Genomic DNA, 27,903 nt, shown 5'->3' with positions numbered 1-27,903 from the left:
TAACTGAACCCATAGAGTGTTCACAGTACAAACCTCTAATGACTGATGATTGTATTGAAGGTTATTTTTGATTATCACTGACTGCAGGTCAAAGTGTCCCTTCCTTACCTCGAGCTACAATACTCAGTTAATGAATAAATATATAAAATACAAATATTTAGCCTATACTATTTCCAGTAGACAAAGATACAGGCTTGTTATTGAGATAGATAGATAGATAGATAGATAGATAGATATACTTACATTCCATCACAATTTACTGCCGAGAATCAACTCACCAAGAGCCGAAAACTCCATTTCCCATGGTTCTCTGTTCCACTCCGCAGTGATGTGGGGTGTGGTGGTTGAACGGCGGTGTGTGTGTGTGTGTGTGTGTGTGTGTGTGTGTGTGTGTGTGTGTGTGTGTGTGTGTGTGTATGTGTGTGGAGCTGTGTCTCTCCGCACACACCGAGAGCCGCAAATCCAGCTCGGAGCATCAATGAGCGGCGGACAGGAGGATGCGGACAGCGGTCTGTAGCGGATCTACCGGGCGTGTTGGATCAGGACGACATGAGACTGAGACTTGAGACTTTTTTTTACTGTCGGCAGTGTTGGATTTCTTTATTTCTCACCGATACTGAATCTGGACGTGTAGCGGGACTGCAATGGAGCGTCGATCCAGTGCGTGAGAGCTAGTTACCGTCTGTCTGTTTGTGGGCTAATATTACAGACAATAAGCGAACGAAATTAGCCTATAAACACAGTGGCATCTCATTTTTAGTGTTGGTTATCAAAGGAGTCTCTGTTAACAGGCACTGTGGCTGTTTTCCGTTATGATATGATCAAGAAGCCATACTGAATTTGTTATTAATGGTTAAAGATTCAGTGGTTACACAATTCACAGGCAGACGGGAGGCTGATTAAAGGCACCACACAGGTTTTTCAGCTCTTTTTATATTTATTTTCATTCAGACCAAATAAATCAGCGAACATAAGAGAAGGCAGTCATGTCTAAAAATAAGAGCAGTGAGTCAGTGAAGGTGGTAGTCCGATGCCGGCCTCTCAACCACAAAGAGGTGTCCAATGGGCCTGCAGGGGGCATCATCCAGATGGACCTCCGGCTGGGACAGGTAATCCTCAGAAACCCACGCGCACCAGCCAGCGAGCCCCAGAAAACGTTCACATTCGATGGAGTTTATGATGCAAACTCCAAACAGCGAGATCTCTACGATGAGAGTGTCCGACCTCTCATAGATTCGGTACTTGCAGGGTTCAACGGCACCATCTTTGCGTATGGGCAGACCGGAACTGGGAAGACCTACACCATGCAGGGGGCATGGATGGATCCGGAGAAGCGCGGCGTGATCCCCAACGCGTTTGACCACATCTTCACGCACATCTCTCGCTCACAGTCTGATAGGCAATATCTGGTGCGGGCGTCCTACCTCGAGATCTATCTGGAGGAGATTCGGGATCTCCTCGATCCAAAACATGGCAATGCCAGAGCCTTGGAGCTCCGGGAGAATCCGGAGTCAGGGGTGTACGTGCGTGATCTCACATCGTGCGTCTGCAAGAGCATCAAGGAGATCGAAGAGGTTATGAACATGGGCAACCAGGCGAGGGCGGTTGGGGCAACGGACATGAATGAACACTCGTCTCGGTCCCACGCCTTGTTCCTGATCACAGTCGAGTGCAGCCAGCCAGGACCAGACGGGAGGAAACACATCCGGGTCGGACGCCTCAACCTTGTGGATCTGGCTGGCAGTGAGCGCCAAGCCAAGACAGGTGTCCAGGGAGAGCGCCTGAAAGAAGCCGCTAAGATCAACCTTTCGTTGTCAGCACTTGGGAACGTGATCTCAGCACTGGCTGATGGTCGAAGCAGCCATGTGCCGTACCGGGACTCCAAGCTGACCAGGCTCCTGCAGGACTCTTTAGGCGGGAATGCAAAGACTGTCATGGTCGCCACTTTAGGTCCTGCCCCTCAGCACTATGATGAGACCCTCACCACCCTCCGCTACGCCAACCGCGCCAAGAACATCCAGAACCAGCCAAGGGTCAACGAGGATCCCAAGGATGCTCTTCTGCGAGAGTTCCAGAGAGAGATCGCTCGCCTCCGGGCCCAGCTCAACCACAGGAAGTGGAGGAGCAAACAGAAGAAGGAGCAGGTGGAGGTGGACGGCGAGGCCTGGGAGAGAGAAGGGGACGAAGAGACGGAGGGTGAGGACGAGGAGGGTGTGGAGAAGGCGGCTGAGGAGTACGTGAAGCTGGAGGAGCAGCGGTTGGAGATGGAGAAGGAGGCGATCAGAGGAGATCAGTTCATGCTGGCCGAAGAGAAGCAGAGACTCCTGGGAGAGAAGGAAAGGATGATGGGAGATCTGAGGAAGGAGCAGGAAGCCACCGAGCAACTGACCGCCAAGTACAAGGTGAGAGTCCCGCCAGTGGGTTCATTCATTCATTCTTTTGTTCCATTCACACAGCCAGGAAGTCAGATTAGGGACATGTGGTCTGGGAGATTATCATGTGTGATAATCTGATGATCTGTTAGTAAAGCACTTTATAGACACTAACTCTGGGAGCTTCATATCTAATTACACCTTACAAAGAAAACCATGTACTCCTGACGTTCAAGAGTCAACAACAAAATAATTTCATTGTTGTGGTGTGAGTTGCAGAGTCTTGGAGAATCAGCCGTAGAGATGTCTACCTTCTCTTGACTATAATGGAACTAGATGGCACCTGGACTGTGATTCAAAGAAAATAATTTCAAAAAACATGAACAAGAATGTCTCTATCCAGAAATCATAACCTGGTTACTGTAGGTAATCCACAGCCTTTGTTGTGAGCAGTTTCATGTAGGTAACGTTTTCTTTATGCATCATTGCACACAAGGTAGAAGAGCGCAAGGGTTAGAAGCCAATTTTTGTTGTGGCCAGACTAATAAGAACGTCATGTGATGCCCCGGGGCCTAAAAACACTTTTACCCCATACGCTTACATTACAAAGGCTGGGGCTACAAATATGGATCAAATCAATGGACTCATTTCAGTATCAAAATGTGATTCCATTTGGAAAGTTTAAAAGAGCTGCATGACTAAATTGTTTTATCTCTAGACAAGCGAGCAGGGCGCTAATTCAGAAGTTAGCATGCTCGTTCGGCAGAAGTCTGTAGTGCGCATGTTCTTTGAGAGATCCGGGTAATTTTATGACTTGGAAGTCGAGACTTTTTTAGCTTCAAAGATCCACTGAGCAGCCTTTAAAGGAATGAACAGGGCTCAGCTTCCAATGCCGTAACCAGATTTAATTTGTTAGGTAAATTACAAATCACATCTTTAATTTACCAACAGATACTTTCTACTTGTTCCTAATACTGTTTTATTTATTTATACATGCAGAAGAAAAAGAAATATGTGTTTTTTTGAGTTGGTTGTGTTCATGCAGTTTAGAAATAGTGAAAAATGTTTGAAGATGCTTACCTAGCTAACGCTATTTGGTCACTAAGCAAAATGTTTTGTTATTTGTGGTATTTTGTGGAATCTAATTTAAGATCCTTCAGTTAAGGTCATTGTTAAACAGCATTTTATGAACTGTCTGGTTGGATGTGTTAACCATATTCAACATAGTCTCCTTTGCCCATCAATCTTAACAGGTCATATAACATGCTAACATTAGCAAGCTCAGCTAGCTACACTGCAGTTTTAACTATGGTATGCACTGCAAACGACTCTGAACAGATTGATTCATTCCTATAATCAATAAATCAATCAATCAATCAAATTCTTTTTTATTTATATAGCCTTACAGACAAATTGAAATGCAATTCAAAGTCTTATACAAGTGATTGAAAAACACGATACATTAAGAAAACAAAAATGGGTGTAGAGACTAATGCACACTTACTGCAATAAAAGGATTATAACAAAAGGTAAAGAGTAAAAGCTGAAAACAAGCAGTAAGATAAAGATAAAATAAAATACACATTGAACCAAGAGTTGATTTTAAAAAGTTAATAAAATAGAAAATAATATAATAATAATAATAATAATAATAATAACAACATTAAATTGTAAATAAAAATCTATAAAATAAAGATTAAAATAATCAGTGGTTATGACTAATACAAGATAAATTAGAGCAGCTTGGAGGGTAATGGCTGAAGGCAGCATTACCAAACGTGTTTACAGGATCCTGACATGGAGAAAAAAGCAATAGATATATTTCTAGGTCAGTATAGTAACTTTTGTATTACTAACAAACCGATGCATAGTTTACCACACTAGATACATAATAACAATGACAAAACGTCCTCCTAAAAAAGAAAAATTCACACACGAAACACAGAAACACAATTTTTCCCTCTTTGTTTGTTCATCATGAGCCTCCCCCAAAAATTTAAACACCTCCTCTAAAGATGTATACTGTATACTGAGCCTTACATTTGGAAATGTTTTGGGTATATAACATTTCTACAGATTTGGATTCTCTCCAGTTATGTGATTATATAGTAGACATTTCACCCAGCGGAATATCAGCAGTAAACACCTGCTGCCCTTCCTCTAGAGTCTGCAGTGTCTCACATGTCCAGGCTGGAACGGGTGACCACTGTAGCTTAAAATGTCAGCTCTCTCTCTGCCCTGTCACACACGCCAACACACGCAGGCAGCAATCAGAGACTGAGTCAGAGCTGAATTAATTACTTGCTCTGATTCATGGGCATATCCAGTCAATAAGTCACCCGTGCGGAATGAGTGTAGCTGCACTGTGGACCGTCAAACATGAGACACTGCTGGATCAGCTTACTGAGCCCGAGGCCCCGAAGTGAGGAAATGAGAGGAGGGAAAAAGATATTTCAGTGTCACGTATTCTGGGACAATAGAAGGACACGTTGAGGTTGAAAAATCCCTGAGAGTGTTCTGTTTTTTTTCTGTTGGTGATGCTCCATGTAGTTCTCCCTCAAACCCTCACCAGAGTGCCTTTAACAACTCCCAGAGCAGAGGCGTCAACTTGATGTGCTCAGCTGTGGTTAATTTAAAGTCAGTGTAGGTGGAGGGAACGATAGCAACAGGAGAGCTGTAATAACAGAGATAGACTTTCACATTTAGAGAGGGTTACAGTTGTACCTGAGTCCGCTGCAGTGCATTCTGGTCTATTGAAGCTGTAGTCGGTAGACAAAATGATCCGTTTGCCTCCCCTACTATGAATATCTTCCATGTAGGGCATTATGTGTGAGAGAAAGATCAAAAAGTCAGTAGAAATAATATTTATAATCTTGATATTAGACAGTACATCACAATCAGGAGTGGGAATCTCTCAGCCACCCACGATTCAATTTAAAACGATTATCGATACATCAGAGTTTTTATTTCTATACTTACATTTAGGGCATGTAGCAGACACTTTTGTCCAAGATGACTTACAGTGATTCATACATACATACACTGATGGTGGTGGCTGCCATGCAAAGTGCCGACCAGCACATCAGGAGCAGTTTTGGGGTTCAGTATCTTGCACAAGGACACTTTGACATGCAGACCAGGGGAATCGAGCCAGCAACCTTCCGATAACAAAGACGCCCTTAAAGTGGATTGTGATGATCCATCATTAGAATTAATGGATTTACATACCGTTATCTTTGCTCAGGCTCAGCAGTCGTTCCCAAATTGAGACGTGGCCATGTAATCATGACGCTCATGATAGATTTGGGTGCACTGTACCTATAAATGTAAGATATTTTGCCAATAATTGATTATATTACAATATTTAATTAAAAAATGTGTGATTGGTTTTCTCATGCATATTTTGGTATATAGCCTATATACAGTATATCCTGAATAAAGTAAATAAAGGATTTATTTGGTTTGGTTTGAATGGCAGGATAAAAGAAAATTACATGCCATAGTTTTACATTTTGTTGTTGTTGTTGTTGTTGTTGTAATCAATGCACACTGCAACATATACTCAAAAGAGCTCTAAGCACTAAAATCACTTAAATTAGCAAAAAAATGCTGTGCTAACCCTCAGTAGACTCATTTTAAAAAGCCGTGTAAGCATTCTAATCTGTAGGACGTGGTCATTTTTCTTTCTCAGTGAAGGTCTGCTGAGGTGTGGGATTGTCCCATGAGACAGAGCTGATGTATATCCTGCTTTCATGTACGCTTCTGTGTGAAGCACCACATATTTCTTCCCATCACGCTGTTTTCAAAAGCATGGAGCTGTTAGCACTGTGGAGCTAATACTGTTTTGTGCTGAAGCATAAAGAAATCAGTGATCACGCAACACAGAGGGTCTTTGCTGCTGTTTGTGTGTGTGTGTGTGTGTGTGTGTGTGTTTGATGCTGACTGGACGGCTGCTTATTGATGTCAACGCAGAGAATCAGCAACATTTTCTTTCTCCTCTTTGCCCCGAGGAGGAAGACGATTAAGGACAAGAAGTATTTCCTGCTATTGATGCATCGGACAGCTGCTGTGAGTGCACTACTTCAGTGCTTGTTAGTGAGATACACGTTAATTTGTTTGATCCAAGATGCAAGCAGTCAGGGTCTATCCAAAGTGTCCAAGGTCTGCTATATCTACATTATTGTCTAAAACGAGAAAAAAACGCAAATCACATCCACTCGGTGACATGATCCCTGAGTGTGATGAACAGGGCTACTGTAGTTTATGAGTTAAAACCTCATAACACCGTCCTGCTGCTGTAAATTCTCACTACAGCATCAAATGTGTATAAATCCGCCGCCGAAAATAGTCCCAAACAAATGCACAATTCACCCCAGTGTGCGTAACGTTTGCTCTTCAAAGTAAAGAAGCCTTTTCTGGATGCACACTGAGGGGAACAACAGATTAACAAAGGAACCTGTCACATGTTAAGATCACAGGTCAGTTTTACAAGATTAAGACATGTACAAGGACGCCTTTATGTCGTTGTGATGGTTGTCATGACTCGTGCTCTCAAATCAGTAGTGTTTGTTGTAAAGTTGTTGTAAAGACAAACCTATCACTATTATTTACAGTTTTCCTTGGTCTGGAGGGAATTCTGGGTGATTGCATTACTTTATTTTTATTTCCAAGGATAGCTGTGGTTCACTGTAATTTACATTCCATGTTCATCCTTAACCTGCTAATGTCAGCAGCAGATGTTTGTGAACACACTGTTTCAAGTGATCCAACCACTGAACTAGTAACCGCAATATCCAGACCCCCGTGGCAAATCACATGATTTTAAGAGTTTGTTCCATGAGGAGAAACTTAACAGACTTCGCTACAGTCTTACCTGCGTCTTACCACTCAGCAGCTATTTAAACACACTGTTTCAACTGATTTAAACTTTTACACAAAATTCACGAAAGAAGACATTTTATTGATGCAAAGCATGCCAAATCTTTCAAATTCAGCTAACACTAACCAATGAAGGCTACTTTTTGAAGACCTGTGGTGAAAGTCCCCAGATTCCCTTAAAAAAAAACACTAAATGTTTCAAGTTTGCATTTGAAGAAACTTTGTCTACAACAGATATTTGGGCCTTCTTATTAAAACATTGAACATGGAGATATGTCTTTCTTTGTGTAACATGGACAAATGTTGACACAACATTGTATCATGTCGAGATACTTCCAAGGCAGGGACAATAGAGTGAAGCAAAAAAAATGGATAGCAGCCAAACTATATTAACAGACACATAGGAAAGTAGATGGAGAGAGCGTCTGATGGAAAGATCATAAAGTAACTCAATTACAGGATAATCTCCACTGAGCCTGACTAACACTTTGATGGTATTGAACAGGAGAGGATGATTCAACAGAAGATTTTCCTTTCCGTTGGTTAATTATTTAGTCATTTCCTTCATTTGCTGATTGAATCTTTTCCTTTGGGACTAATTTGTACTTTATAACAGACATGTGACTCAAGTCATTTGGCCCAAGTCTCAAGTAAGTCCCAAATCAAATTCTCTTGGGCAAGTGAAGTCACTATTCCTGTCCTAAGATTTAAAGATTATTATAACCGAAGTCTAAATCACAACAATTCATGTCCACAGCTCATGGACAACTCAAGCATCTTTGGTCAAGTATTTGTGCGCTCATATAAATCCCTCTACAGCAATACTTTCAAATTTTTAAGAAGTATGCATGCTACTGAATTAATAAAATTATAATTTATTTAATTGCCCTATGACAATAACAATATTCCATCATTCAACTGCCTTCTAAGCTCCCGCGACAGCCCTGTGATGGTGTAACACTTCATGTCTAATCAATCAGCCAGTTATAGCAGACCCCGTCCCTGCTTCCCTCTGATTGGCTGAGACTGATATTAGCCCACCAATCACCAAATGTGGCCTCAAGGTTCCATATTTCTCTCTGCTCTGATAGCCAATGAGAGAGAGGTTGCTAGGCAGAGAGGCAGACTCACAGAGAGAGAGAGAGACTGGAAACATGGTGGAAAACAGCTCAGTAATTACCAATTATAGATAACATCGGATTGAAATGCTGTCGAGACCCTTCTCCCATTTCCTCTCTGTCTCCCTCTCTGATACCCCCTCTCACCCACACACACATACACACATCAAAAAATGTAAGTAGGTCAGGGACGAGCCTTGTGAAAGTATGTTGGGTCAGCTGGTGCTTCTGCAGGGTGCTGTGAGCTAACTGGCCTCCAAGGTGCAGCGCTCCATCTGTGGACTGTGTTGTAATGTTGGCGCAACTGTTGGCGTAGCTGTTGTCTGCTCTGCTGGAGGTGCCACCAGCTTTGATTTACATCCTTTATTGTAATGGGGGAGGAGGTGCAGTATTCAGAGCTAAAGTTCCAAAACCACACTGTGAAGATACTCTATTAGGAGCAGAATTCTAAATTCTCAGCTTCTAGTAATGCCATTATAAATACATATCGTCCTATTTAAATATATTTGTTAAAATTCAAATGCACCATTCAGCTCCTTGTTTTAAGAATGACTTATTGTCATGCTGTCACGCCATAAACTGATGTTAGCAGCTGCTGTTTGTGAGAACACTGTCCATTTCAGCCAGCCATTGAACAGGTGACCGCAATGTCACCAGACTCCCTTTACAAATTGCTTGATTTTTAGAGTTGCTGCTTGAGGACAAAATTAAGAAATCTTGCAAACACTTTGAGCAATTTTTCAAAACCATTCAAGCCTTCTTGTGAATTCGGCATATAATGCTGTACATTATGTCGTTTCTTTCCTCGTTAAAAGTGTCAGTTTGTATAGGCATCACTGTACCAGCCTTTAGAAGCTGTTTAAACAACACTATACTAAATGTATGAAAGAAGACAACATTTTATAAATGTATTAGTATTAGTTACCATTTACTGTATTCATACAGTAAACGGTAACTAATACAGGCTACTGTTTGACCCATGAAAAAAGTCCCCAGACTTGGTATGTTCCTGTAAATTCAGCATTAAATACAATAAGTTGTTTTTCTCCTTTTGTTTCTGTGTGTAGTCTTACCTGCTGCCAACATTTAGCAGCAGTTTGAACACAACTGACACTGAGTTCATGAAAGAAGACACAATTTCAGTGACAGTAAACATGGCAAAGTTTAAAAATACAGTAGCTGTACCTCTGTTATGTCATATAAGGAGAAAATCCCCAGGCTCCCTTAAAAAATCTCTTGATTTTGAGAAAATATTTATTTGTTTTTGTACAAGAAAACATTGTATCCACGTGTTCCAGTGATGTAGGAGTGTATTTGTATACAGAGCGGTTATTTCTCCCATTTTTCCGGGACATTGAAATCCTCTAGTACTATTTTTATTAATGGAAACTCTGCTCTTGAGTCAGATGTTTTACCAGCCATTACACAGCACACTGCTGTTATGAAACAGCGAGGTATCAGTGCAGTCAGTGTGGAGCGCTTCATGCTGAGCAGCAGGTTCTCATAAAGGAGGCTGCTGTGCTCCTCCCTCCAGTGGACTATTCTTAGATCCACTTTTTCTGGGTCACAACTGCAACATCTCCCTTCTTCTTCTTCTTCTTCTTCTTCTTCTTCTTCTTCTTCTTCTTCTTCTTCTTCTTCTTCCCGTCTCCCTCTCTGCTCCACATCATCTGTCTCTATCATTTTGAAAGAAGACTGTCTTATTAAGCTCCATGTGTCTTATTTAGACCCTGACACATGCTTTTATTTTGTTACCCGCATCAGGAGTATATTCTGTTGCTGATGTTGATTTGATGCTACAATTTGGAGAAACACTGTCTTGTTTCTTCATTTCACTCTCCTTTAGCTAATCTGTTTCTCCCTAAACTGAGTTCATCCCTCATACATTGAGCTGAGGTGTTTTCCCTTTTACCACGGGGTTATTTTAAGATTTCTCAACATTTTCTTCGATCCTTAGTTGCCCTCAGTCCGCCCCGTCTGCTTCTATGTTTAGCCATTTTCTTCAGTTCCTGAAAATGCCTTCGTACAGCTTCCCAGAAAAAACAAATATTGGGGATTTTTAAATCTTTTTTGGGGAGAATCAGCACAGACAGACAACTCTCAAGAGCGAGGCCGACAATGAACTCTGGGTGTGGGAAACACTGAGCGGCTTCTCTCCGATTCTTTTGATCCTTTGATCTCTTTTGTTTGAAGCCTGACGTAGATGTGGTGTCGTCAGACTTTAGAGCAAACAGAGGAGCGTAATTCAGCCTGGAGCAGGAGGATAATTGACTCTTTCAAATGAAAAACAAGTACTATTTTCTGCTCTGACCGCGAATGCTTCTTCCAGTCGCATTTGTTATCGGAGGAAATGGCATGGACTGTGCATTAAGGTCTTTCCTACATCCTGCCAGCTGAAGTTCAACCAATCAGAATGTGCGGTCACTACAATGCCCACTGCCTCATGGGAAATATAGCAGAAAAACTCACACACACACACGCATAGCATCATGGATAGAATGACTGTTTCCTGTTTATGCATCGGCCTTCCTGCCTGTCTAATTAGGGGAAAAAGTCTGAGAGGGAGGTGCGTGCGTTTGTGTGTGTGTGTGTGTGTGTGTGTGTGTGTGCAGTGAGAGCTCATCACTGCTCTCCATCTTTCAGCATGGAAGCCTGCACCACTGAAATATTGATGAATCAACTCTGTGTGTGTCCATGTGTGTTTGTACATGTGTGTGTGTTTGTATGCGTGTGTTTGTGAACTGAGCATCCAATCATGGGATCTGTGGAGGAAGCAGAGCCAGTTCTTATACAGAGCACTCTCCTCTTTCTCTCATACGAGGAGACAAACAAACAGAGAGGAGGTTTGCGCATGAAAACAGATGATTGAACACTGTGTGTAAGTGTGTTTATCTTCTGAGGCACAGAAAGTGAAAATGGGTATTTTGGATGGACAAGTGATGTAATATTTTGCAAATGCAACAACCGTAGCCTCATGAAATATACAAAACGATACTAGACCATTTCAATAATTCATTTAGAAAATTTCACGCTGTGTAAAAACTTCTAAGTACAAGTAAATCCTACTCCCGTAAGATTTTTGGACTCGATGTTGGACAGTTTTAAAAAGGTCAAAATCAAGTAAGAAGAATCAGAAAACTAAGACCTACTGCCTACATTGCCCACAATGCAACCTGTCTGGCCACAGGAGGTTCAGATCAAGCCCCCAGGAAGAACACCAGGCTCTGAATCCAGTTTATGTTGTGACCAAACTGTGTAATTACATCGTCACGTGATGCACCGGGGCCCCAAAAAGATTTTTTCACATAAGCTTACATTGTTACATTACGTTACATTATAAATGGCTGTAGCATCTTTTGAATGTCACAACCTCCGCGGAAAGAGTTATTTCACCATAATAATTCAAGCTATTTGGTCTAAACTGGACAGGCCTAGAAGAGCCACACGATTAGATTATTTTATCCTGATTCAAATTTGTCAGGCACTAATCTTGGAGTTAGCTGGCTGAAGTCTTAAAGTCCAGAACCTGTAATTACATCGTCGCCTGATGCACTGGGGCCCAAAAAGACAGTTCAGTAAGATAAAATCAGAATGAATAGAGAAAACATGCACTGTGATTTGAGAAAAATGCATATTGCCGGAACATATTAGCTAATTTGATTAATTTGAAAAGGATTCATTCATTCGGTCTCACGCTGGCAGGATGAAAGGAGGCTGTGGAGCACAAGGAGGATCTGTATGTGCTGACTGCACGTCACTTACTGGTTCTGCCTCGTGTGTTCAGTAGAAGCAGGAGATGACTGACAGTGAGTGAAGCGTAATGAGGTTTTAGGCTTCAAGTCGCGGCTGCTTAAGTGGTTTTCACATCGATCAGGACTGATGTGAAGCAGATTCTCAGAGATGCTCTGACCTTTGTTCTGCCTTGTTTTTCTGCCTCCGTCGCTCCTGCTCAGTGTCCCCCGTCTTCTTCCTCTTCTTCTTCAGCTTTCTGTCTATCCGCTGCACACAAGAGAGCCGATGTCGTCACATTATATTTATACCCCGGTCGCTCCCAGCAGGCCCCCGCCTCCCTGCAATTGGCTTGCTGATGGCGGATGAGCCGGCTCAATATGCAACGCTTCCCAGTCCCTTTCCCATCAGGAAATCAGATCGGTCACAGCTTAAAGAATTTGAGCACACACTTACAGGCAGATTATACACAGACACACACAAATATGCTGGCCGGCACACACTCACATGGACCCACGAGCACCAGGAGAACTGACGCTTGGGAAATTAGACGCTTTCTTTTCCTCTGGTAAATATGGTCCTAGCAATAAGTGGTAATTGATAATAACAGCCTCTTAGTCCTTGTATTTATAAGACTCCTGTTCACAGTTTATGACCACTTAAGAACGTTAATAAAAACTTAAACTAAGAAAGAAAACACAAGCTTGTTATAATTGTTTATAATAGCATTACAAACATGTGTATCCAAGCGGCAATATGTAAGTCAAAACCGGTTATTTCTTTCTTATTTCTATTTAGTGTAATGGTTTTGACAAAAAATGAAATATTGCACCTTTAAGTTAACCTAACTCAGCGTGTCAGTGTTAAACCTTTACTCTGCTTTTTATTGCTTTAGACTTATACATGCTTTATTATGCGTTTATTAGCAAACAACTACACACTAACTTACAGTTATCTATGCTTTTTTGCAGCTACATTGTAAAATCTGACGAGGTGATTTTACTTTTAAAAAAATCAGTGAAATCTCAAAATTATCAAGTAAAGGAGACTCATGATTTTTAAGTTGAGGTTGAAACTTTCTAGCTCGTGCAACTTAAATTCAACAGTCTTCTTTACTTGGTAATTCTGAGGAAACCAATTCCCTTTAAGCTGTTATTGACACCAATGGTGTTATTATTTTCAAAGTTGTATCTCTTATTTATATTGTTAATTCATATTTTTTACTCACTTATTATAACTGTTTTAATTAATGCTCTCTATTTTTGCTATCCCGTGTGCTACTCTAACACACATTCAGTATCCCCACTGTGGGACTAATAAAGCAATATCTTGTTATACCTTATCTTATCTTTAAAATGTTATAAAGCATCTTATAAGGACAGAGAAGGGTTTCATTACCTTTTTACTAACACTTATTACAGGGAAATAAATATAAAGCATTACCTGCTACTTTTAGCAGTCGTCCTGCAGACTAAGAGATTTCAGACACAGAATATGTGTCATGTGACTCTATCTGATCTTGTACATATATCCTGCAATATTATATGAAGAAGTCGGATAAGAGTTTTGTACTTTCCAATGTGGAAATCGTTCTTAAGCAAGCACACACACACACACACACACATACAAAAACATTGCAAGATATAATATCTGCTTTATTGATCCAGTGGTACTGAGATGTAGACACAGAACTGTCTAAAGTGACGTGATGAACAAACTGAAGCTCAATGTTGACCTTTAGAGAATAGCAGACATCCTGACTGCATCTGCGTGTGTGTCCGTGTGTGACTGAAATCTCAACCTGTGGAGACAGTCGAATGACAAGTGACTCGTGTCTCATGTGACTGAAGGTCATTCGGACTCCTCATTGAGTCATCGCTCCTCCTCCTCCTCCTCCTGCTCCTCTCATGTCTTCTTTTCATCGTCACATCGGCTCAGACGTAAGAAAGCATCGACCTGAACATTAAAGACACGATGTTCTGGAGATCTGCCAGGGCAACTCATGACACCGTGACTGGAGCATATTTCAGGATAATTTGATTTTCTTTCTAGATGGTGAACTCTAATGTGAAATAAAGGATTACAGCTGAGATCAAAAGTTCAGTTGTGGCCTCGGAAAACAGCGGCTAATGAAACAGTTCAGCACATGGTGCATTTAGTTGCTTTCAATCATATTACATAGTTTTCCTCAGCAGCAGTAGGTTAGAAATAAAAGTAATAGTTTCCATTTTTCAGAGCCCTTGAAGGACTTCTCCTCCATGTTGGTCTTAAAACAGTATTTGGAAGCGGTAGTTCTTGGGAAAACTCTCACATGAGAGTTTTTTTTTCTGTAGACTATACTCCACATTTACCCAACTTAAAGGGACAGTTCACCCCAGAGTGAAAAAGATGTCTGCCTTCCCTCTAATGCAATGGATTCAGATGACACTCAACTGGTTGTGCTCAAAGTGCAAAAAAAGCAGCAGCAGTGTCTCTTAACTCAAGATGAGCCACAGACCTTGTTGTGAGCAGTTTCATGGATGAGTTATTTTCTTTGCGTATCACTGCGCAGAAGGAAATGCAACTACTCCAGACCAAGAGCCTCACGCTTGTGACAGCGCTGGATGAAAACATTGATAGCGTCCTCAGCTGACCTGTAACGTTAGCTAGCGCTGTTAGCCTCCTCCTTCCCAAGTCGAGTGCCATCTTGTTCCAGGCAGACACCTCTAGGGCCGGTATCTCCCAAACTGGGAAACTCACACAAAAATAATCTAGATGGATAAATGGCGCTACAGTTAAGAGCAGAAAGATGTATTTTTGTTTGTCCCTGTGAGGGATAAACTGGTTATGGTTACAGGACCCAAGCACAAGACACAGGAGGTAAATGAACAGCAGGCGAGCTTTAATAAAGAACACAACATGCAAGGTTCAAAAGAAGCAAGAAGAAACACAAAGACAGGAAGTGGAAAATAAAACGTGACACATGGGGAGAGAACTACAAAATGAAACAGGAAATCAGTGAACATGACACGATGACACACAGTTTGTGTTTGTTTTTTTATGTTGCGGTTGCTCCAACTGATTTAATTAACTTAACTGAATAACAGGAGCATATCCTCGTCATACAAAGATCCTTTTGTGGCTATGTGGCATTGTTCTCCTGTAGCTAAGAGGACCACATGATTTCTGTTTAATTTGATGGCAGTGATAGTGACCTGTTTGTTGCAGCTGTGGTTAAAGAAAGCGAAAGAATCACCTCATGTCCAGCTAATGGCACACAAAACTGCTAAGGCAGAGACTTTATCAAAGCGAGGCCCAACATTTTCTGAACCTGTTTTAAGAGGGAAATAAAAGATTTATTCTTCAGCGGCCAACTTGAATTTAGTGCAGAAGAAGACTTGTTTCCTTTCATGAACTCAATGCTCGCAGGCATAAGTACTGTACAGTGTAACAGAGCATTGTTTGGTTTTAATTGGATGTCGCTGCGATTGTGAATTGGTGTAATTGGTGTTTTGACACAGTTTCATGAACCCAATGAGACTCACAGCCGATCTTTCCCTGAAGTTAACACGTGAATATGTATTTTAGTCACCGGATAATAGCATCATGTGCTTGGCAAGTGCCTGGTGGATAAATTTAAAGTGTCGAGCCTATTCACTTCCTGCATTATAGACTCTGAATGTAAAGGATTTGTATCAGACTGGCCTATCAGGGAGAGGAGACATGGGATGCATGAGAGAGAGAGAAACCCTGACATGAATCAGCCCTTTAATGAAGCTGAAAGAATATGACAAAACACAAAGAGCAGCAAAGCAGGCAGTCACACACACACACACACACACACACACACACACACACACACACTGAGAGAACACAAAGACAGCTCGAGACAAAGAGGCTTTCTGAACAGACCTGCTGCAGACGCATCCTCTCTGAGGGACTCCACTGTACTCTCTGTATGAGTTTAAGTGTGTGTGTGTGTGTGTGTGTGTGTGTGTGTGTGTTTGTGCATGTAATAAGGAATGTATAGGCTGCACACTGTTGACACACTGTGTCTTTTTGTATTAAGTCCCAAGACTGGAATGTGGCCAATACAAAATGACGGTGGCCCCTGCTTGCCCTTCTCAGGCCCCATTTTTCTTTTTTCCCCTCTTTCTTTTTTATATTTTTTCGCCTTCTGTTCTCGGATTCTTGTCTCTGGCTCTTCCTGCTTCACCATGTTCAATTTAGATTTCGATCCCTCAGGACAGACACATGTGTGGGATGATATTTGTGTGTGTGTGTGTGTGTGTGTGTGTGTGTGTGTGTTCACATTTGACACAGATTGCATCACTGTGCATCACTTTTATTCTCCACAGTAACCAAAGGCGCTGTAACCCGAGGCGTGAAATGTTAATGATTCTTCATAAGATCTCACAGGCATATTTTAATATTCATGAATTTCATTTTGAAAAGGTAGAAATTATGAGTAGAAATTCATTCATTAAGTGCTCTAGTTCTTAAGAAATAAACAGAAAGAGAAAAAACCTTAGTCTATAGCATTGTTTGGCACAACTTTGGGGTAAGTGACTGTCAACCTCAGTATGCTAACATGTTTACACTGACAATGTCAACACAGTGATAACGTTTACCATATTCAACATGTTATATTAGTGTGTTAGCATGCTAACATTTGCTGATTAGCAGAGTAGAGCTGAGGCTGAATGTTGCTAGTTTTGCAAGTATTTGTTTATTAACTATAACGTACCAGTGAAATTTAAATTGTGACCTAATGATGAAATTTATTTATTTGTTTCTCTGTCTGACTTATTTATTCTTTTACATAAGTAACTCACAAAACAACTTTATTTAAACAGGTAAGGTAGTGAGCATTTACACATGTGCGCTGGCATGTCTGCATTGCTGGCGCTGGTGGGCTGATTTCTAGCTGTGCTTTCCCCTTTAAACCCGCCGACTCCTTCGACCCACTGAGTCTCTGGACCAGAGAGAGCGGAGAGGCAGAGTGTCCGCAGGGCTGGCTCCATGCAAACCCAGCTTAAACGACTTGTAAACATAATTAAATAAAATAAAGAAATGCATACACTGGCATTTACCAATCAATATATATTTCTATTTTCGTGAGTAGCATATAGGAATGTAATAATAATGTACTCAATAATCGTGTCTTAAAATGACAGAAATAAATAAATCTTGAAGTCGAAACTGCGACCTGCTGGTAGAGGAAGATGAAAAGTCAGCGCGATTCATCTTTCAGAGCAATGAATATCTGAGTGGAATGTCATGGCAGTCTGTTGAATAGTATCAGTCAGGATACATCAGCCTGAACCAAAGACATCAGACATCAGTCGCCAAGAAGGCTGACATGAAAGCACAGACCGTCGTTTTGTTCCGGTCTACTTCTGAATGTGATTCATGCCTGAGGTCTGAAGCCCCGACAATGTTTCAGCCGAGCTCAGCTTGTTGTGGCGTGGTCTCATCGCGGGGACGTTAATCTGCTCACTTCCAGATCTGTCTGCCTCATCAGCACAATGTCTGCACTGACTACAGCTACAACACACACACACACACACACACACACACACACACACAAATATCCAACTGTTAGATGTCCTGATGACCTCACTTTGACCTCAAGAAACTTGAGCGTTGCCCTGGATGCTAAGATTTAGATATACTTTCTCAATGATTAATTTCAGCTACAGTTTTACCACTGAATCAGTCAGTTAAGATATGAGCGATAAGCTTTTGTTTGATTATGTTTCCTTGTTGGATTCCTTTCCGTAGTTCGGTTGTGACACAAGCAAAAAAAAAACTTCCAATACTAATTGACATGTTACTGCTACAAGAATTAACCACGCGGGTTCTTGATCATAAATATGAATCTGAGTATTCGTTTGTGCCTCTCAGGCGATGGAGAGCAAGCTGCTGGTCGGCGGAAAGAACATCATCGATCACACCAATGAGCAGCAGAAGATGCTGGAGATGAAGAGGCAGGAGATCGCTGACCAGGTAAACCTGAGTGTGTGTGTTTATTGAGTCTGACATTGAAGAAATCTACCACCTTTTTTGAAATTATAATTAAGCTTATTTTTTCCCAACATTATACAGCTGTACTTATGTAACAAAAAGCCTACTATACGATTAATAAATATTTGTGAACTAAGTAAGTGGAAACTGGAGAAGAGACACACTCTCCCTTTAACTGCAGCATGAAATACTGAAAATTCTGACGTTCAGGTGCAGTTTTCATCGATCAACAGACCTTAGAGTTAAGGGTGACCTGCGAAATACATAGGAAAACAGGTCCGTGACCACGAGCGATGCGAGGAGGTGCTGTTGAACCGAAAAAGTGACATTTTGATGAATGTTTTCAGACGTGTAGCGAGAGGGAGATCCAGCAGCAGATGTTGGTGCAGGACGAAGAGACTCTGGAGCTGAGAGAGACATTCACTTCTCTGCAGCAGGAGGTCGAGGCCAAGACCAAGAAACTCAAGAAGGTAAAAGATGCACCGATACCGCTCATGATGCAAAAACAAAAGAAGGCACTTTTGCAAAGTAGAATAATGACAACGAACATATATTTTTACATGCAACATCCTTTTCTGTTCCTAATGTCAGTGTGTCCCTCTTTACCCCTCTGATCCCCTTGTCCCTTCACCTGGATCCCTAATGACCCCCCCGCCTCGGCCAGTATCTCAAGGTTTGTCCTGCCGTCCCCTCCTCTTCCCCGGACCTCTCCCTCTCTCCGTCACTCTCTATCAATCCCGGGCCTCTTCACGCTCTCCATGCTAACCTTCTCAGTCTGTTTCCCTTCAGGATCTCCCAGTAACTCACTCCTAAATCCCCGCAGTGCAAAACCCTAAAACAACACTCTGAACCTGACAAACCCCCCCTTCCCTGCTCGCCTCGCATCCCAATCTGCTGCACGGCCAGCAGGACTAACCCCAAACAAGCCATTGTGTCGGTGTTGGGTGACAAAGTGATTCATGATCTTTGCCCTCCTGACGCTCTAACTCGCCACGCGTGCCATCTACCCTCCTCTCACTGCATGGTGCCGCCTCTCCGAGGAAAAGTAGGAAGTTTGAGACGTGAAGTTTCCACACTGTGATTTCAGAGCTCGGAGGGCAGCCTGTGAAGCTCAGACAGACTAAGGGTCAAATAGAGTGTTGAGTGGAAAATGGTTGCTGCAGGACGTTTTGAAGTTGCAACAAAGCGGTTGATAATAACTGAGGAGCATTTATTAAGACAGGATCAGGATCAGATCAGGATAGGGCGGTAATATCAGATTTTTGAGAAACGATTATCGTACCCGAAAGAATTCATGATAACAATACTGTTGTGACTATTGATATAAAACAACAATGCAGTCAGCCAAGTCATTTTCTTACAGAATCCAAACAACACTGTCTCACTGGGGAGCTAACTTTCTTTGGCTGCTGTGGAGTGTCTCGCTTTCGTCCACCACATTAGCCACACGCTGTACCCGCTAGCTAGCTAGTTACTGTGTCTTCTTCCTCTTCTTCTTCCTCTTTCTGTGTTATGGCAGGTGGGAACCAGCGTTAAGATGCATTCCTGCCACCTTCTATGACAAAGCCAGAACACAAAGAAACGGAAATGATTTAAAGGTGCAGTATGTAAGAAGTATGTATGTATGTATGACATACATAAGACAAGACAATCCACTTGTCGGATTTATGCTCAAAACAAATAATTGGGCATTATAGAATTGAAGTAGCCTCTAACTGCTGCTAACTGTATCTGCCGTTAGCTCAGTTAGCCGTGCAGCTAGAGGTCCATCCAGACGTGTTGGTGTTTACACTGCTAGCAGAGGAGCTGTAGACCGGGACTGGGACCGGAGCCAGCTGGGTCATGATGAGGTCAACACAGTTTTTTCTTCACATTCAGCAGATCTTTTTTTGTAACATTCATTCAACTAGAATCCTTACATACTGCACCTTTAACATGATCTGGATTATTTACAGGATATTATGATATTTATGTGTTGTGTGTTACTTACACACGTGCCGCAAAAAGCCACAAAAAGCCACAAAAAATCAAATGCAATGCAAATGTAATACGATTAAACTATAGTACAAAATAAAACAACAAATAAGAACACCATGGGAAATAAAACCAAGAAGAAGCATCAGAAGCATTTAAGAGCTTCACAAACTACTGCGATTGCCCCACGTGGGTCATGATGACAACTGTTGAATCAAAGAGTCACCTGTCAGGCTTCATGTTGACTTCATGTTTGAAAGAAGTCGGTGTGAACAGTAATCAGGAATATCTAGCTCTGTTTGGTGTGAAAGCAGCAGTTTGGTGTAAAATACTTCGGGAGACACTTTGGAGAACAGCTCCACTGACGTTTTCAGCTGACAGTAAACTCTGAATAAAGGAGAAAACTTGTTCACGGTAAAAGTCGTCTTTTAAAACCTTTAAAGAAATACCCCTGGGTGTTGCAGCATCATGCCCTTTATTATTCTGCAACGCTGTGTTTGTGAACATGGAATTCCCTTTAAAAAAAATCCAACTTTAAGCTTTAAATCCAATTTTGGGCATTATTTTTGTTACCAGAAAATAAGCCTTCACATCATATAGTTTGTGAACTGCAGTGTCATCTTTCAGGATAACTACACCAGGGCTAAAGTCAGGATTAGCCTACTTGTTTAGAGCCCGGGCAGTCAAAGAATGAACAGTGTGGAAGCTCAGGAGCGCAGGAGGAAAGAGGAGGAATGAACCGTGGAGAGGGAGGGCTGCCGTCTTGCCAGGCTCCCATTGGCTGCCCTTTTCTCCCGACACCAGTGCCTCCAGTGCTGTTGCTATGGGCAACCAAGCCCCAGCGAGCCGGAGACCAGTTCATCAGTGAGTACACTGCGCCGGGCGACAACTCTCCTCCTCACCCTCTCTGTTTGTCTCTCTCTCCCTCTCTCTCTCTCTCTCTCTCTCTCCTCGTAGCTGTATGCCAAGCTCCAGTGCATCAAAGCGGAGATCCAGGACGTGAACGACGAGCACGTGAGGAGCCGGCAGGAACTGGAGCAAACCCAGAACGAGCTCACCAGAGAGCTCAAATTCAAGTGAGTCCCGAAGAGTCAGCAGAAAACAGTGAATTTGCCCGGATGGTTCAGCAAACAGTGCTCGCATCAGACACAAACACGCTTCATATGAAGGATCATTATCTGAACGCTGAGAGAGGCTGAGAGATGTGGAATCAAATCTGCGAGCTGGAACTTCATGGTCGACAAAACATTCATTTTCTAGCTTTTTGTCAACACATGTATATTTGCATAATGTCACGTAAAAGTGCCAAAAATAACAACAACAAACTTTATTTATATGGCATCTTTAAAAACACAGTTTACAAGGTGCTTTGACAATCAAGCTAAAGCAGGAAACCCAGGAAGACGATATTCCAGAATAAATACGCAGTGGTCGAGGCAAACACGAGTAAGCTGAGTTTAAACAAGGAGGCAGAACAGAACATGTAAAAACACCAAAAGGCAATATGAGTAAAAGGAGTAAAAGTCATAAAACAGGCAAAATCACAGCAGAAAGAAAGAGAGACAGAGAAATTATGCAATTATAGAAATGAATAGAATAATATATAATGGTAATAAACAAACAAACACTCTTGTTATCATGACTGAATAAACAAACTGACCTTAAAGAACACAATTTCCTACTGTTTTATTTTGTTTATATGTGGCGGACCCTGCCACCTCTCTAACTTCAAACAGTATTTTGGGGACCTTATTTTCCTCTGAGAACAGCTTGTTTATTCAGCTATAGAAAATAAATATTTCTTTAATTATTATCTCATTAATATTCTAAGTATTAACATTCTGAGTTTCAATTTCTTTTTCAAAACCACATAGTGCCCCTTTAATACCAGGACAACGAAAATGTCATTTGTTGAATATGTGTTTGACAGTTTAAAACATCTACCGCCAAATGCAGCAGTGTGTCACTCCACATGACGCCAAAGACCAAAAATTCCACAAACCTATGTAGACAGGGTTGTCCAAATACGTTTTTTCATGTAGTGTATTTAAAAATATAGTCAGTATTGAATGACCCTTTTAATTTTCTCGGTCCAAAACGATTCTTCTATAAATCTTTCTTCGATATACTGTAGACGGGCCACATAGACTGGCAAAGAGCTAAAGAATGCTCGTAAGATGTTATCTAAGTGCTTAAATATATAAGAAAAGAGAAAAAGAGCAGACGATTCAGACACCATGATAATCTGCAGACTCAATCCTCTGAGTATTTGTTCCTGGTATGACCTCAGACTAACCCTTTGCATTGGCGTGTGTTGTGTACCTGCAGGTATCTGATCATAGAGAACTTCATCCCTCCAGAGGAGAAGAATAAGATCATGAACAGGCTGACCTTTGACCCCGAGGAGGATCAGTGGAAGTTCCAGCCTCTTGTTCCTGCTGAAAGGTCAGTGTGGGTTTCAGATGTTGGGGTTCAGGCCGTCAGGTGGAAATAATGAACTTAAAAATGTGTTAAATCAGAGTCGGGGCTCATGACCTTTTGACATTAGTGCTCTCTGTGTCACCCGCTCTTCTTCTCTCGTCTTCCTCCGCTGCCAATAATGCAGAATAAAAGAGATAGCTAGTAGATCATATCATTTCTGGAGCTTCATTTAGACATACAGTAGTGGTTTCAGATTTTTCAGATTTTTGGTTTGCTTGTCTCTCATTGATCCTCCTCTCTCCCTCTGTACAGCAAATCCTCGCAGATGAAGAAAAGGCCGACATCTGCAGTCGGATACAAACGGCCAATCAGCCAGTACGCAAGGGTTGCCATAGCGATGGGAGCTCACTCCAGATACAGGGTAAGTGTGCGTGTGTGAGTGTGTTCAGGAGGAGTTCTGTTGAATGGGAAACTTTGTGATAACAATGGAAAGCTAACAACGCCAAGGCTAAAACATTCACCCTCGCTTCGCAAAATGTACTGCATGAAACACCTTTACCTAATCAGATCATCCGTCTGTCTTCAGGCTGAGAACATCATGTTTCTGGAGCTCGACATGACTCCTCCAAACACCGCCTCACTGGATCGCTCGGCGGAGACGGAGCTGAACCAAAGTCACTCTGTGGACAGCTCGCCCACCAAGGACAGAGGTGTCCGCAAGTCTCGATCCTGGTGAGCCTGAAAAACCCTGAACCAGATCCTGACTGAGATATATTGAGATAAAGTACCTCTGCATATGTTGCCATTTTTGCATATAGAAATAGTAGTACAGCAGAAATGGTCTCTAGGCTACTTTTCAGGGCAGTTTGAAGCCTATTCTAAAATTAAAAAGCTAATTTAAGGCATTAAAAATGTGTCCAAACTGCAGTATCGGCTGTATCGCTTTACTTTGAGTACTGATTTAGTCTTGTCCTGCTTTTACTGGCCTTTGTCTGACTGGTGTAAATGGTTCAGAGTCAGCACATCTCTAAATGAGATTATTCAGGATTAGCCACACCCTATCTAGGCGGTCCTAATCTGATGGTTTACTGTATCTCTCATTTCCTGAGCAGCCTCTAATCTCAATGTTGCTGAGTAATCTTATTAACCTTCGTCTAAACTGGATGTAAAGGTTGAGATTATACATGATCCACATTTTTTATTCTTATGTCTGCCGCTTCTTGTTTTTTGCTGTCGCAGGTGTCAGACCCCAAAATCCATCACCTCTTCTTCTTCTAATGTGTCCCTGGCGGCGTGCCACACTGCCACACCCATGGCGGCACAGTAAAACCTAAGTGGAGAGAGTTTTTTTTTTTTTCATTGTTTTAATTTATTGTATTCCTCACTCCTCTTCCTCTATTTCTCCTCGCCCCCTTTTTGGCCAGTGATCCTGTCAAAGACTTTGAAATGTGGCCGGGCCGCCTCTACTGTATCCTGAGAGGTGATGGACATCGTTTAAGAGTCGTAATCAAGGAAGTGATTTTTTTTTTTACAGGAAACTAACTCAGAAAACATCAGTTCCTCCTGTTCTACGGATGTAAAGACTCAACAGAATGCCTCTTCTTCTTCCTTGCATGTTTGAGCCCAAGAGCCGCGGATTGTCCTCGAAAAACAACTGGCTGCAGTGCTGTGCTGCCCAGACTGTTGTGTGAGCGTGTGTGTGTGTGTGTGTGTGTGTGTGTGTGTGTGTGTGTGTGTGTGCGGGCGTGTGCGTGTTATCTGTATATACCAGACTGTATGATTGCCATGTTATGTTTCTAACTGTGACTGCTTGAATCGCCTGTAAGATAAGTGTAAATATTTCATGTATCTTGGGTTTTTGGGGCAGGTTTGGTCAGTTTTCTGGGTAAAAGAGGAGACTGAGAAATGAATTCATAGAGGATGAAGGTTAATGTTCATGTTGGCCGTAGAAAACGATGTTGTGATTATGTTGCCGGTCAGACGAGGTGCTCTGAAACCTGAATGATGACCTGTATCGTACCTGTTGTGTCGCATCATTGTGCTATTGTGTCTGATTTAAAAAGCAATGCCTTAAAATAAGCTCATTAAAATAATGAAAATAGTGAGGCATGTCACACTTTCAAAATACATTTACTGGGATTTGTATTCATAATGCATAGCCATTAAAGTCAGGAACCATTAGATATCTTATTTTGGTCAGGTTTATTATATAATGTTAACCTTATTACCCATTAATGTCTAAAAACTGAACTTTCCACTCGAGGTGGAAACATGTGGCCACGCAAAACAAACTCAAAATGTTTGATTTCACTTAATGGACACAATTGGTACACAAAACAAATTTTCAATGAAAAATCAAAAAGTGATAAAAAATATTGATCTGTATAAGTGTGCAATATGTTTTGAACAGTTTTGCAGCTTTACGTTGTCCACAAACAGCCCTTTCCTTTGGAACTACATTAGAACTACATTCCCTCAACCAGACAACCTCCGTAGTCCTACACAGAAGTGGAATGAAGTGCCAAATTAAAAGGCTGTTTGACGCCTATGTAAAGCAGTACAAGTTTTCAAAACACAGCATACAATTAAATGGATATATATTTTTTTCTTTTAGGTGGCTAATAAACATAAATAATCAGCTTCCCTGCTGCCGCCTCGCGCTGCCTCTCCACACAGGGGGAGAGCTGACAGTCATCTACTGCAGGTAATACACCCACTGGGGATAAGTACCTCAAACAACCCCACATAAAAAAGAAGTGATAAAATTCCACTCGCGACATTTGTGGGCAAATGATTAATAAGAGTGAAAGTTCACTGTTGGCCAAAGGAACAGAAGATTAACGAACAAAAAATAACTCTCCGTAGTTGGGGGGCCATACTCTGGCGTCCCTCTGAAACAAACAAGCAAAACACTTTCTGATATATGATGACAGAAAACTCAAATGGCACGGTTACTTATATGATATATTTGGTCATATACAGCTTGTTTGATGATGATGATGTCAAGAGCTTCATTCCCACACTAGCTACTCACCCCATTCCAGTTGATGAATACACCTTAGGTCTCTGTTCATGTGTTCGTGTTCACCTGTTCACAGACTGTTGCCTGTTAAAGTGCACCTCACTGGCTGGATTGGGCAGCAGTCTGCAGTCGGTGGTGTACAGTTTAGTGTCACAGGGTTTGCTACTTGTTAGAGTTTAAGAGGAGCAGACAGTGGGGGTCAGGCTGACTAATTATCACTGTATTATTGATGCCAGAGATCCAGTTGCAGCGGAACCTCCTGATAGCACAGAGTAGTGTGTTACTTGTGTGTAGAAACAACATTTATGACCATTAATGTGCAGCAGCTCTGTTGCTTTTTTTTAAAGAGTTTTTTACAATACTTTATACGTGACACTGTCCCCCTTCTGTATAAATGTGTCAAGACCCAAACATCAAACCATATCATTGATAATATCCGATCACTTGCAAGGAAGTTTCGCAGAAGTTCGTTGAGAAGTCAGGCATGGATCACTTTGGGGACAAAACAAGATAAGTGAGGACGTCATCTTGGACATTTTTCATATAACAAAAGACGGACAAATTCCAGAAAATAATTGACATAATAGAGGATGACAATAATCCTAAACTGAAGACCTAATTTTCATCATGGAGGGATCTACTAACACGTCTTTTTTATTAATTAGGTGATAAGGTGAGCTTAACGGTCAGAAAATAGAATATAAGTGTCTGACGTTTCCCAGAGCTCAAGGTAACCTCTCAAAATTGCTGCTTTTGTCCGATCAAAAGTCCAATACGTGAAGAGATTCATGTGATGCATACATCAAACAGGGAAAAGCAGCAGTTACTTATATTATTTATTGCTAATATAAGCTAGAAACAGAAAATATTTGACATGTTAACTTGAGCGGTAGCCTGCTGAAATGATCCGATATAAACAAAACCAGGGGAAAAGAGTTAAAGTCATTCTGTGAAAAAGTGCTTTTTTACATTGAATTCCTAAATCTGTGTTAACCTACTTCCAACGCTGTCTCCATCATCTACAGACACACACTGAGGATTTTATGTGTTTACTCATTAGCACATGGGTACATAATTGACCCAGTTTGCTATCCCCCACAAAAAATGTGACTTTAAATGCTCGGAGGCTTTGTGACGATGTTCATGTCCGTGCTGAATAATGGAGGTTAAAATATAACCAACTGCACCTTTTATTGAAGTGAAAGAGGAGCCACAAATTGAAGTGTATAACTGCAAACTGAGTTGGGCTTAATCAGGAGAAGATGGGCATGTATTTGGACATGTTCTCAATCTTTTCAGGGGGCTTTTTGTCGGGAAAAACACAGAACAATTGATTTAAAAATGAGAAATTAGTCTACAATACGGAAACTGCTCAGTTAGATGTTGCTGTTTTATTCGGCCTGTGTAATGCAGCATCCGTCATCTCTACTGCTTCTAAATATCCATTAATTATAGTCTAAAAATAGGGCAGACGTTGATGCAAGGATGAGTGTGACTGGGTCAAATCTTTTAGGAGCAAAACAAGCAGTTATTACCAGTCTGTGTTGCCTCTCATGTACAAACATATGTCATATTATCCTGTGAAATCATCCATGTACGTTTCTCATCTGTGTCAGGGCTGTAAAATATTCTACAAATGTGTGTGCGAATGTGTGTGTGTGTGTGAGGGCTGTGGGGGAGGGGGAGGATGCCGATGAGGACGTGGGGAGGGGGACGGATGGATGCAGGGATCCAGAGACAATCAGGAAGTGAAGTACGATTGTGGAGGAGGTGGATACTGAGCCTGTTTCCATGGTAACCTGCCGGTAAAGGGTGATGGGATGGGGATGGGGGGTTTTCATGTATCTATATGTATGTATGTAACATGGTGGGCCAGTCGGGCTGAGCTCACGTCTGGCTGATTAAAAAAAATGTAATAAAGATACCGTCACAAGCGCCTGCTGGTTGATGTGCCATGTTTAAATTCCTCTAATCAATAGCGTCAGATTTGTTAGAGGTTACTGGGTCGGTTTATGTGCAAACTCTCAATCTACGCATAATTTCATTTCATTGTATCAGGATACCCACTGGATTATAGTCCTACATCTCAGACCAGCTGACAGACGCAACATCAGAAAATGCTCCAGAAATCAACCAACTGGCTGCAAAAGTATCTTAAATTGGTAGCTATGGATTACAGGTTAGCTAATGTAGCAACATTAACCCAAACAGGGAGTAATGCAACATATTGTGATAATTGCTAACACACAAGTTGATATAGAACAAGGTAAATCAAGCGGTTTCAAAGAGACGTCTGAGTAAACTAGATGCTAAAGCATGTTTGCTTCATGGCGTGGCCACCTTGTGTTCTACAAATTGTTACCATGTCAGAATGTCTTCCCTA

General features: G+C 41.6%; 1 protein-coding gene across 2 annotated transcripts; it reads left to right on the top strand.

The window, feature by feature from the left end:
- The first annotated feature begins 396 nt into the window (after positions 1-396).
- kif3ca (kinesin family member 3Ca) lies at positions 397-27,457 on the top strand. Of its 2 annotated transcripts, XM_030405684.1 has the most exons (9): positions 397-2,402; positions 17,984-18,085; positions 18,451-18,573; positions 18,768-18,776; positions 21,035-21,153; positions 22,406-22,522; positions 22,811-22,919; positions 23,085-23,230; positions 23,738-27,457. In XM_030405684.1, exons 1-9 carry the CDS (start codon positions 987-989, stop codon positions 23,823-23,825), a joined length of 2,229 nt encoding a protein of 742 aa, XP_030261544.1. In that variant the 5' UTR covers positions 397-986; the 3' UTR covers positions 23,826-27,457. The 2 variants fall into 2 exon arrangements, with proteins under 2 accessions (XP_030261544.1, XP_030261545.1); XM_030405685.1 differs by lacking the exon at positions 18,768-18,776.
- The last annotated feature ends 446 nt before the right edge of the window (positions 27,458-27,903 follow it).

The sequence above is a fragment of the Sparus aurata genome, chromosome 22 (assembly GCF_900880675.1).
Source record: "Sparus aurata chromosome 22, fSpaAur1.1, whole genome shotgun sequence".
Classification (NCBI taxonomy): domain Eukaryota; kingdom Metazoa; phylum Chordata; class Actinopteri; order Spariformes; family Sparidae; genus Sparus; species Sparus aurata.
This window is presented reverse-complemented; position numbering and strand designations above follow the sequence as displayed.